Consider the following 12,813-nt stretch of genomic DNA (forward strand, 5'->3'; position numbering starts at 1 on the left):
CTTGAAACGCCGAGTAAGATACGTGACCGACAGCGAGAGGACACGAAATTTTCCAAATACTGAAAGAGAAGAAACAGATGAGCAAAAGATATTGCCAGGTTTTCAGGAAAAGCAGTTCTAAAATAGTTGACCCTTTGTCACACGGTTCTAGAAAGGTTCTTGTATGTCCTTGAGCAGAGGCCAATCTGCCAAAACAGCAAGCGTTTGACTCCCTCGCTGGGATGTAGATGAAATGCTTCCGGTGAATTACTACCAGTATAGCCGCAAAAATCGGCTATGCAAGGACTGCAACGCACTGGAAATCCCTGGAGGAAAAAACAAAACAACAGCTGCTTAATGCATATTACTTATTACTGACGATTTAAACTACTTTAATATTCACTTTATGTATTTGAGATGACAAATTTCGGACTAGTACCAAACGTGTTTCGACTCACTTCTCTCATTGTTAAAATGCAGACTACTGTAATCTTAAGAAAATAAAAGTCATTTAAATATTAAAACAAATAAAACAGATCGCATTCTACAGTACACAATATTTAGTAGATAGTCAGCTTATCTCCGCTCCTTGAATAGTGATTAGCACAAGAGTCGGTAAAAAGACCACAAAACTGACCATTAATATATCAATACCTTAAATAAAGCTTTATGTGTAACTAGCTGAAATAACCGGGGTTGCACCGGAAAAATATGAATATGGGAACATCTTGGAAAAAATCATGGTCTGTGCCATGTGAATGAAATTTCAAAATATTTTGCGACGCTCGTGTATACCAACTAGGATGCACTAGCGTACCTTCGCGCACTGTTTCGGAAAATCTGAAGTAAAAGAAAATAATGGATTTTACTTGTGAGTGGAAGTGTGGAGAGAGAAATGTTTAATTATAAAAAGCATATCTAAGTAAAATTTCAAGGTGGGAGTCCGAAATTCCAGATTCAACTTTGGTACCTCCCTGCTTTAAATTTCTGACATTGGCATGTATGCTCTCTCTGACTGCCCTAACTGCTGTTCCACTGCGCCTGACGTAGTATGGAGACCGTCCTAACACACTACCACCAGCGGTCCGGCGCTGTGGACGTCACGACACTACTGCCAACTCATATATCTGACGTGTTGCCAACTATAGGTGTTTCAATTTTTCTGATCACCATCTGTACATTTACCCATACAATTAATCAATTCACTTCGAGTGTCAGGTATCGGTAATAATCCTGTTACTAAATACATATTCCGACATACTGAATATATCTAATACATCAGTTTTATAAGTAAATTCATTGTAGGAGTCACACATTATCCACAACCGAGATTTACTGAGAACATTTGTTCGTGCCATTTCAGAGAAAAATATACCAGTATTCCCTGGTCTTGTTCTGCCTGTTGGAACGCTCAAATATATTTTCGTGAGTATCTCTGAACAGTAAATTGTATTATTTAATACGTTATATAAAAATAGTAAATCAAACATCTTTCGTCGATTCGTGAACGTTACGAAATTCAACTCCTTACTAAGTCCACGTAGGGAATCTGTTTGGGATAGAAAACTGTTTTTTATACGTAAGCATTTTTAGAAATTTAAATTGTATGTTTCCTATTGCTTGTAAGTATTTATTTATATTCGGTGTCCAAATAATGCACGCATATTCTAATCGGGACCTTACATACAAATTATAAAGTTTAATGAATGTTGACTCGTTTCTAAACTCTTTACCCATTCTATAGATAAAACCTAGGCTTCTAAATGCAGCGTTAGAGATTGCATGGATGTGATGAGAGATGGTCAATTTTGAATCAAAAATTACTCCTAAATTTTTAATTGAATTTGGTTTACACAGAGATATGCCATTAATTATATACGGTTAATTGATGGGAGTTTCTTTCTTTGAGAACGATAAGGAGTTGCATTTAGAGATATTCAATGAAAGTTTGTTTTTGTCACACCATTGTCCAACACCCTGTAAATCCTGCTCGAGTTGTGTGCAGTCATCTATTGTGCTTATTTTAGAATATAATTTGAGATCATCGGCAAACAACAGAAAGTGAGAGTTTTCAACATAGGTTGAAATATCATTAATTACAAGAAGACATAATAGCGAATGGTAGTAGTAATAGTAGTAGTAGTAGAACGTACATTATTAGTAATAGTGGCTTTAGTATTAGTAGTAGTGTGTTTTGAGTACTCTACCTTTTTAAAAGTTGATCGTGGTAGTAGTTAAGGTTGTAGAAAATACACTAATAAAGAAATTACTATTAAAGAAGAAAAAACACTTATGAATATCCATTTGTTTGACTTTGTGTTTAAATGAAAATAAGTGGTAAAGAAGAAATTAAAAACTCGACGAAAAATTAAGACTCAAGACCCCAGATGGTTTGTTGAGCAGTGTCGTAATGAATTCGCCTCTGTGTATACCTTATTAGGGAATCATAGTAACAAAGCGAATGATCTATTTTACTTGTTTTAACCATTTTGTCGTGTTGACGTGGCTTAGTTTAATCCTAAGAAACTGCTTTCATATTTCATTATGAGGGTTCATTTGTTCTAAGTATTAATCAAGAACTCATGAAAACATAAGAAGCAAACCCACTTTGTGAAATGGAGAAGGTGGGAGAAGAGTTTGATGGACCGGTATCCAGTTTTCTCCCGTATCTGCACACCTAATGGTAGCTATACTATTTTAACGACTCACTGAATTGCAAATTTGTGATGAAACATTAGCATCACAATTTTGGCAATTGTAACTAATTATTAGTTATCACGTTTTAGTAATCTCCCAAATCAAAGGTGATATGTGTTATACTTTCAGAATTCATATCGTTATCAACATTTATTAGCATCGCCTCCTCTACACTTGTAAATAATATAACACATAATTCCTTAAATAAAAAAATTAATAATTTGAAATAAACAAAACATATACATAAGTACCAATCGCTAGAACAAAACAGTGTAAGAGTACCCTGAAGTTTGACTTCCCATGCACGAATACCCATGTCGCAAACTATAAAACCTTTAATAACAGACAACATGATTCCATACTGAAAGGTGAGAGACCCTAAAGCAGAGAAGGAGAGGAAGTTCCCTCGGTTAATATTTTTGGAATACATTTTCACCACTAATTGGATACTTCTGGTAATTTCAGCTATACTGTTGTAAAAATCTGCAAATTAGTTACAATAATTCTTTTGTTATTAATGTGTACTTTAACAAATGATGTAATGGTATGGAAAGACAAATGCAAGAGCTATAATTAATTATATGTGAAGTTTATATTCCGTATTCCATGTAGTTTAATAAGAACGGTTAGGATGAACGTGATACTTATTACTTCTGGTGAAACTGAGTTATTAGGTCAAAAGGGTTGGGAGAAATCATAGAAAAGAACATGTATCTGCAAAAGGCATGTTCGGACATGTATCTGCAAAAGGCAGGATACAAATTCGTTTGTTATGTGTCATTGCATTGATTTGCTTGGTAATGTTGAACCTTCTTTCCCTGTTTACTGGAAAGTAGGAGAATGCCTTTACACTTCACCGAACCGCTCAATTACTGATACTCAAATATGTTAACTCTGTATGTCGAAACATTCCATTGTGATGATTCTTTTACATCGCTTCCCCCATACTTCGATTGCTATTTTATATCACACATATTTAAAGGGCTCTATTTTCTCATTGATTGATTTCTTATGAAAACAAGCTTATTTATAAGATCCTTGGGTAACAAACACTTTTGAATACGAAAAGAAAAATCATTTTCAATCACAGGATGTGTTTACCTGGTTTGGGAATAATTTCCTTCTCTCCTTTGCATAAGGCATTCTTTACGAATTCGATTGGGTCTTCGTTTAATTATCTGGCAAGCATTCAAATTTTACCAGGATCGTTGCTTTAACAACCGTAAGTAGAAGGCCATTAATGGTAAGAAGTATATTTAGAAAATTTGATAACAGTATTCTTATTTAGCAATCAATAAGTACGTACTATTGACTATCATTTTAATTCCCATTGTTATAATGATAACGACGATGTAACGACGATGGTGAGTGAATGTAGTTATTGTCAAAATTCTTAATTCTATTTAAAGGTGAAGAAAGTCTGTTAAATTAATTCTAAATCAAGATGTCAACAAAGTATTCACCTACACTCGTTGGACATCTATAATGGTTATTGATAAGAATCCTGTATTATTTTACGTGTTAGGAAACCGAATTTCTACACTCAAGAAGAGCAATATTTTATTTAGTAAACTGCCAAAACGCAGTACTACTATCAAGTTCAGATAAACACTCCGTTTTCTAAGCTGTACTTTCGGAATTGCTTAGCCCCCAGAGGAGAAAAGTAATTTAAAACATAGTACTAGTACTACATACTACTACCATGTACGAATGAAGGAATGGGTCATGGATCACTGCGTCACTTCAATCACGATTTTTCCAGGTCTGAGTCTCGCTTCTCAAACTCGATTTTATCAAGGGAGATTCCGTGACTCGAACAGACAGTGAAACCTGATGTCTGAGAACTACAGGAAGATTGTACGAGTATAGCTGATTCTATATTGATCTTAATGCATGAGCTCGTACATTTACTTGTATGACTCTTTGGTTGACTAATCTTAATCAAGATGTAATGTTATGAATATATAAAATATTATTGGAATTTTATTACTCTTCTTCTGCGTAGATTTTGAACATAGTCTATAGATAAAATAATTTAATAAAACTCCGTTGTTGCTCAATGGTATTTATTTTTCAGTTCAAACTCTGAAACACACAGACGCAATCAACAAGCTAAAAAGAAAGTTTCAATTATTGGAAAGGCAATGAGAGATTAATCACGTTTGTTAGAATTACATTGGAAGCCTTACACTACTCTCCATGCGAACGATGCCGTTTCGTCTATGGAACCTACAAGGGACACTCCGGCTGCTGCACCTGAGCGGATCACCTGTCTGGAGGGCCACGGTTTTAACAGACCCTTTATCATCCAGAGCATGGTCCACAAAGTTTGTTGTCCTGTTACGTCACTCCTATATTATATTAGTAGTACTATATAAATTGCTCTTGTTTTTTTCATCATCTTTTAATACATGGATATAATTATGCGTTTTAATTGAGTTATATCTTGACGTTTAAAATCTAGAATTCTGGCCTGTATACTATTACTTCACTACTGCTTCTAGCATTGACAGACAGAATTAGTTTGTTTTCCTTTAGATATATTGATTTTTATTTTATTTTAATGCAGATAAATTAGACTGTTTTCATTCTGTGGAATGGATGGACATTTCGGCAGTGTTATTATTTTCGGATATATACTATGTATAGGATTAGGACATGCAGTCATCAATAATTCAGAAGTAAGCTACTGAAATTCCATCATACGTCACAGTGCAAAACCTTTATCTTTTGTAATTTAAAATATTTGTTCCATCTTAGAAGTGTATTAAAGAATGAAAACTGTGTTTTGGATATTTATATGTTCATTTGGATCTGATGTGATACTTAAGCAATATACAGTAATGATTATCAAGAAATCCTTTTGACGATTTGTCGTTTCAAGCGTTCATTGCGATGCAGGAGCATAGGTCAATAGAGGCAAGTCGACTCAATAGAGCGTAGCTCAATAGAGGCAACTCGGCGTTAACAAACAGTTTCTTGGAAGAAAAGTTAATTCATGTGCTTACTAAACTTGTTTAACCCCTGGAATCGGATTACCCCGTCACATTCATTTTTCATCTTTTTTGCATACGAGTTTCTTTTGATTCTTTGTTTCAATGTAATGTTTACTACTCTTACTTTTATAATATATATATATATATATATATATATATATATATATATATATATATATATATATATATATATATATATATATATATATATATATATATATATATATATATATGTGTGTGTGTGTGTGTGTGTGTGTGTGTGTAATTTCGTTTCACAGTGTAAAAGTAAGATAGATTTCAAAACTATGAGAATCTAATAGTTAAACTTCAAGAAGTTCGTTGATAGCTAAGGGGCATCGATCAAAGATTCAACATATTCCCCGGACCTGAATATATATGAAAAAGTTATTACTCGCCATGTTTTAATGTTTTTACTCTACGGAGATCAATATTGGAAGCGGAAATACTAATTATTTCTATCGCTTGTGGCTGCAATAAAAAAGATAAATCAGAGATGTAACATATTCTTGGTACTGAATACAGAACAAAAAAGAAACGATTTGTCGCTAAGTACTTCTGTTTTACCGATTACATGGGCAATGTTACAAGCAAAAGATCATAGCGTTTTACCTCTTAAGGTATCAAGAAACAGACACACTCGAGACTTCTTATTCTTGGGACTGTCTCAGAAATTTCTCGTGCTCCTCACACCTTCTTTGTCCTATATACAGGGTTCATTATGAAAGTAATGAGCATGACGCTACCCTGACTCAACAATTCACCGCAGCGCGCGCTGCCGGCGCGGAAAAAAGTAATGGGTGGTCTGTCCTTCCAAATGCGCCCGGCGTCAGTCTGTTGCGAGCAGTGACAGCGTGTGGATGTCGATTCGCATGAAGCACGTTTTTACAAGTTGTAACACGGCTCGATGGACGATTCGCTCGAACAACGCTACGCATTACAATTTTGCGTCAAGTTGGGTAAGAATGCTACGGAAACTTATCAGATGCTGAAAGAGACCTACAAGCAGGATTGTTTGTCAAGATGCAAGGTCGGAAAATGGCAGAAGCCGTTCAAGGAGGGTCGGAAGGAGGTCACCGACGAGCCTCGTTCTGGACGCCCAACAACGGCCAGGACCGACAACAATGTTAACCGTGTGCGTGAAGTGTTGCTCTCAGACCAGCGTGTGAGCATTCAACAAATCGCGGACACCCTAAACATTTCAACATTTGCGGTACATGGGATAGTGACCGAGGACCTGCAAATGCGAAAGATCTGTGCGAAGCTTGTGCCGAAGGTGTTGACGAACGAACAAAAAGAACGTCGAGTTTTGCGCTGCAAGGAGCTGTTGGCATTGTGTGAAAGTGATCCGGACTTTTTAGACTCGGTCGTAACTGGAGACGAATCCTGGATGTTCGAATACGATCGAGAATCCAAAAGGCAGAGTGCGGAGTGGCACATCTCGTCCCCAACCCGCCTCAAAAAGGCGCGCATGAGCAAATTCCGAATCAAAACCATGCTCATTGTCTTCTTCGACGTTCGAGGAATCATCCATTTCGAGTTTGTGCCACCAGGACAACCTGTCAACGCAGGATTTTATCTAGAAGTGCTCAAGAGACTGAAACGGATGAAACGGAAACGGATGCCCCCGTTCGAAGTGACATCAAAGACTCAATGATACTCTACCAAGCAATGCACCAAGTCACACCGCCTTCACCGTCGTCGAATTCCTGGCCCGGAGCAGAACTCCAGTGGTCCCCCACCCCTAAAGTCCTGACCTGGCTCCTAGTGTTTGTTTCCCCGTTTGAAGAGACGCCTCAAAGGAAAACATTGGGAGTCTGTGCAAAACATTGAAGTTCATGTTACAAAGTTTTTAAAAGTCATTCCAGCCGAGGACTTTAAAGAAGCTTTCCAGGCGTGGAAAACACGTCTCCAGAAGTGTATCGATGCAGAAGGAGCGTATTTGGAGGAATGTTAAAGATTTGCAACAATCGGAACAATAAAAGAGTTTTTCTAAAGCAATGCTCATTACTTTCATAATGAATCCTATAAATATGTTTTGAAACCGAAAATACTAATAAATTGAAACCACTTGGTAGAATACTGTTGGTGGTAAAAATGTGTACACCTAAAAACTCTATGTTGATTCAAAAAAATTCTGCTATTTATTACTTGTCTCTTGTATAGCGATGAACGTTCAAATTGAAAATGGTTAATTTCTACCACGTCTGGTGTGAATAGAGGTATAATAGAATAATAGAAATTATTCATAAGACGTTTAATAGAGTGCAATAAAAAAGAACGCTTTAAGAAAATAAATTTGAAATCGGAATCGCAAATTTGAAAATAAATTTGAAGTATTGCAGAATTTCAAATATTCCCGGTTTGCGTAGAATATTGTGGGTGATAATGGTATGTTGTCTTGAAACATTGAATCCAATTTAAAAAAAAAAACTTGTAGTGGATATATGTTATCATTCCTGTCTTGAAACTATAAATAATTTATTTCTACCATTCTCGTTTGAATAGAGGGTTAGAGCAGGAGATAAAACCTATTCTTGTGAGGCAGAACTGATCGCAAAAGTCCGCAGCTCGATATAAATTATCAATTTTGCTGTCATTTATGTCGACAGACAGACAGGTGGACAGACTGACAAACAAAGTCGTTCTATAAGACTTCCGACACGTATGCATAGCTTAGTTTCCAAGTTCAATAATTGGTTTGAGGTCAAATCTGACCCTTCTCTAATGTTACGTGTTACCTATATTCTTTTTCGGCAACATTTGTTTTTTGTTCAAAATCTACATTTTTAAATGTTACCTCTCGACCTCTTTTAAGCACTGAAGCTTACAAGAGCATGATAAATATAAAGAAATGGATATTTAGGTATACATGCACCGCAAGGAAAAGCTGGAGTTCAGAGTATACCGTCATGCATGCTTGTGCACAGTAGTGCTAAGAATATTGTGTCACAATATGTAATTAACCATTTAGTATAACAGAATTACTTCAAATGTATCTGTTATTAGTTTACTTTAAAATGTTACTTAATGAAATAGATATAGTGTATCAATGACTTGAAAAATCGGGGGCAAATTCTGTTTCACTTGGTTCGATATTACACGTAGAAGATACGAGCTTTTCATTTGAAGGATGTATGCAATAAATGAAGAAAATTTACAATGGAATAGACAATAAAATATTTAATTAACAAGCTACATCGACATGTTGATATAGTATAACAGCTTAAATTAATAATCGTCGTTGTTTCTCTCATTTGCCCGATTGGATGGAAATAGTTCAGAATTTATTAGTATTGCATAGCAGTGTTCAATTATGTCTTTTCACATAGTTTTTATTTATTTATTTTACGATGAAAACCCACATAAACTCGAACAAATTTACTTGCACACGTTTATTTCTATATTAACAGTTTCTTCATGTATACATTTTCTACAGCCTTAACCATATCAAGGTCATTTATTCATTAACGTATCTCACTTTAAATATACTATTATTATTACTACTAACAGAATTGGGTATAAGAATTAGATTTCTGGACTTTTGGCATGAACGCCATGCTACCTTACTATAAATAAGTAATGACGAATGATTTGATATTATATATACAAATAAAAAATAATATAAAACTAACAAACATGAATATCACATTCAAATTACAAATATTAAAACACTCACGCAAAACACTATTGCATGAAAAAATAATGAAAATTCCAACTTATAGCGCAAATAAGACTTCTCTAGATATATTTTAAGGGTTAATGAAGTTTAGTAAACAACATGAGAGCTGAACCCACTTTCGGGCTAGAAACTGCTTGTTGGCAAGGGTTCCAAGTTGCCTAAACTGAGCTACGCCCCTGAGTTGTAATGAATGCTTATTAGCGACAAATTTGGGAAAGCATTTGTTCATAAAATGTAGTACATATTTCCTAAACGATATGCATCAGAAAGAATCTAAAACAAAAAATTTGATTCTTTAATATGCTTCTAAGATGTTGAAGAAATTTTATAAAATCTATAAACATATAGAGTTTGCCAATGAGACGCAGGCCCGTAGCAAGACCAAAAACATATGGAGTCCTGGTTTAAGTTAGGGTGTCCCTACCTAATCACATTATACTTCATCACCATATTATAGTTCATTTGCAACTCTACCGTGAAAATTTTAGGGGGATAGTTAAACTTCAGGGGAGCCCGGCCTTCCTTGACCCACCCGTGGACACGTGCCTGCTGAGACACATCAGGGATGGTCTTGGTTATGCTATAATGATGTACATAATATATATATATATATATATATATATATATATATATATATATATATATATATATATATACAGTATATATCCGGAAAAATAACACTTGAAACGTCCATCCACTCCACAGGTTGAAACAGTGTATATCACTTCATTAAAGTAAAATAAAAATCAGGGCTTCTCAGGAAAAAGGCTAGTTGTGTCTGTCAATGCTTGAAGCGTAATGAAGTAATAGTATTCAAGTCAGGTGTGTGTAATATTATTTCACGTCAAGATGTTACTCAATCAAAGGTATAATATTATGTCCATTTTTGAAAGAATGATGGGAAACAACGAGAACACTTTGAAATTCGATAAGCAGCAATTGATGCTACATAATAGTAGAAATAGTGAATAACAATGATGTAACACATTTTGTAACCCGTAGCCTCCGAAAACCAAGAACCAGTGAAATCCATGACCCTTTAGAACCAGTGATCCGGACAGACCCACGAGCCGTAGTGACCCGGTTGGCTCCGGAGACGAAACGTCATCATTTACATGTAGAGTATGTCTGATACTTTTAATGCAATTCTAAAAATGTGATTCGTTTCTCATTGCCTTTTACTATACATAACTTTCCTTCTAGCTTGTTGTCTGTGTCTATTTGTGTGAAGCGTTCAACTGAAAGATATTAGAAGGTTTATCAGGGTGTTAACTGGTCACAAACATAGATAAGACAAGCCATATGTTTATCTTATGAAGGAACCGGAAAGTTTAATCGACCTGTAACATTTGTCGTTGGCAATATGAAAGATAATACTGTGGTAGAACCTTCTTTGGTTAAACTTTTTATTTAGACAATGTTCAAAATCCACCTATTGGAAAACGAATGAATTTAATTATTTTCATTACTCTTTTTGAGCTTTAAGCAATTCCGAAAGTACAACCTAGGTTGAAATATGTGTTCATCTTCATCTAAGAGTATTACTGATACTTGGCAGTTCACAAAATATTATCTTTGTATTTAGAAATTAGGTGTCTCATCATACAAAATGATACAAGATTTTCCTCAGTAGAGGTCCGGCATGTGCGTTGGGACGTTTTTGTAAAATTCTATATTCTTACTAAAAGAATATAAACACACCTCAATTGTATCTACTGTAATTCTATAGACCTGCCCAAATCAGTAACACCTTTTCGAAGAAATGCTTACTTTATTTCTATACCTGTTTATGGTATACACTTTTCACAAGATCTATCCAACAATTATTTTGTGGATACACAATCGCTACGGCTCCTAACTAAATATATTAATTTCAACTCACAAGTATATTAATTACTTCTTCATAATCTAGCGATTCGATTTCATCTCAACATTACACATAATATTTACCTAACAACAGCTACGTAACGGTATGTGTACAATTTCATGTAACTTCCTGCCCATACTACATCCCAACACTTGGCGTTTCCACCCATATTGTATCAAGCCGTAGAATGTTAGCTTAATTACTTAATTCTTGTGCTTCATCTTGATCAATGATTGCAGTCTCTTGATACCCAGAATTAACTAAATCTTGTGTTTGACGTTCTGATTCTGAAGACACAAATGAGTCGTATTTACACGTCAAAGCAAAATGATGTTTTCGTCCACAACCTAAACAAATCTTTCCCCATGCCGGACAATGTCCTCTTTTATGCTGCATCGAACAATATCGGCAAATACTCTTTGACTTTGGTGAAGCCTGAGCAGAAGATGACGAAGAGCTATGTGATGTTGATGTACTGTCCTTCTTTTGACGGACCCTTGACGATTGGACAGCGTTTAATTCACTTTTTCCAGATGTCTTATAAACCTGAAGTTGTTGTTCGGTACTTTCCATTGCTAATGCTATCTCTGTTGCTTTGTTGAATGTTAGATCACGTGTATTGAGTAATTTTCTACGAATTGATTTATCCGCAATCCCCAAAACAAATTGATCCCTCAAATTTTCGTCCAAACAACCGGTATATTCACAGAAGGTTGACTGTTTTTTTAAATCCAATACAAAAGATGAAATTGACTGGTAAGGCTTCTGTCGCATGATGTGGAATTGATATCTCTCCGAAATTATATTTAATTTTGCAGCATAATATTTTTTCATCACCATCTTGATGTCTTCATAAGATTTTGCTGATGAAGAATCTGGCCAGCAAATGTTGCATAGTTGATCATAAGCTTCTGTTCCCATTACTGTAAATAATGTTGCAACCTTTCGTTCATCTGGTATTTGTGCTGCTATGCACATAAACTCAAATCTTTCCAAATAAGTTTGGAGGCAATCAGTTTCCACATTAAAAATCGGAAAGCTTGGAATGGTAGACATGATTAATCAGAGCGTAACTTCAATGAACGACTGCGCCAATGTAAAATTCTATATTCTTACTAAAAGAATATAAACACACCTCAATTGTGTCTACTGTAATTCTATAGACCTGCCCAAATCAGTAACACCTTTTCGTAGAAATGCTTGCTTTATTTCTATACCTGTTTATGGTATACACTTTTCACAAGATCTATCCAACAATTATTTTGTGGATACACAATCGCTACGGCTCCTAACTAAATATATTAATTTCAACTCACAAGTATATTAATTACTTCTTCATAATCTAGCGATTCGATTTCATCTCAACATTACACATAATATTTACCTAACAACAGCAACGTAACGGTATTGTACAATTTCATGTAACTTCCTGCCCTTACTACATCCCAACAGTTTTGTTGTCATATATTGATTCAGAGTTTATTAATTTTCAACAATTTGTTGTTCTTTAAAAGAAGTTTAATGTTTTGACAGCAACTGGACTCACTCAACCAGAAGTAAGGCTTATATTCTAT

The 12,813-nt window shown here is 35.1% G+C and overlaps 2 protein-coding genes across 2 annotated transcripts; one reads left to right on the forward strand and one right to left on the reverse strand.

The window, feature by feature from the left end:
- The first annotated feature begins 6,597 nt into the window (after window positions 1-6,597).
- Window positions 6,598-7,347, forward strand: LOC145665424 (protein GVQW3-like). Its single transcript, XM_081732731.1, has one exon. The coding sequence runs from the start codon at window positions 6,598-6,600 to the stop codon at window positions 7,345-7,347; it is 750 nt and encodes a 249-aa protein (XP_081588857.1).
- Window positions 7,348-11,434: 4,087 nt separating this feature from the next.
- LOC145665425 (uncharacterized) lies at window positions 11,435-12,295 on the reverse strand. The gene has a single exon (XM_081732732.1). It carries the CDS (start codon window positions 12,293-12,295, stop codon window positions 11,435-11,437), a length of 861 nt encoding a protein of 286 aa, XP_081588858.1.
- Window positions 12,296-12,813: the final 518 nt, after the last annotated feature.

The sequence above is a fragment of the Thermobia domestica genome, chromosome 11 (genome assembly GCF_964235325.1).
Source record: "Thermobia domestica chromosome 11, izTheDome1.hap1.1, whole genome shotgun sequence".
NCBI classification, from domain to species: Eukaryota; Metazoa; Arthropoda; class Insecta; order Zygentoma; family Lepismatidae; genus Thermobia; species Thermobia domestica.

What these genes read in the sequence shown, in the direction of transcription:
- LOC145665424 (XM_081732731.1), top strand. Translation starts at nt 6,598, where the DNA reads ATGGACGATTCGCTCGAACAACGCTACGCATTACAATTTTGCGTCAAG.
- LOC145665425 (XM_081732732.1), bottom strand. Translation starts at nt 12,295, where the DNA reads ATGTCTACCATTCCAAGCTTTCCGATTTTTAATGTGGAAACTGATTGC.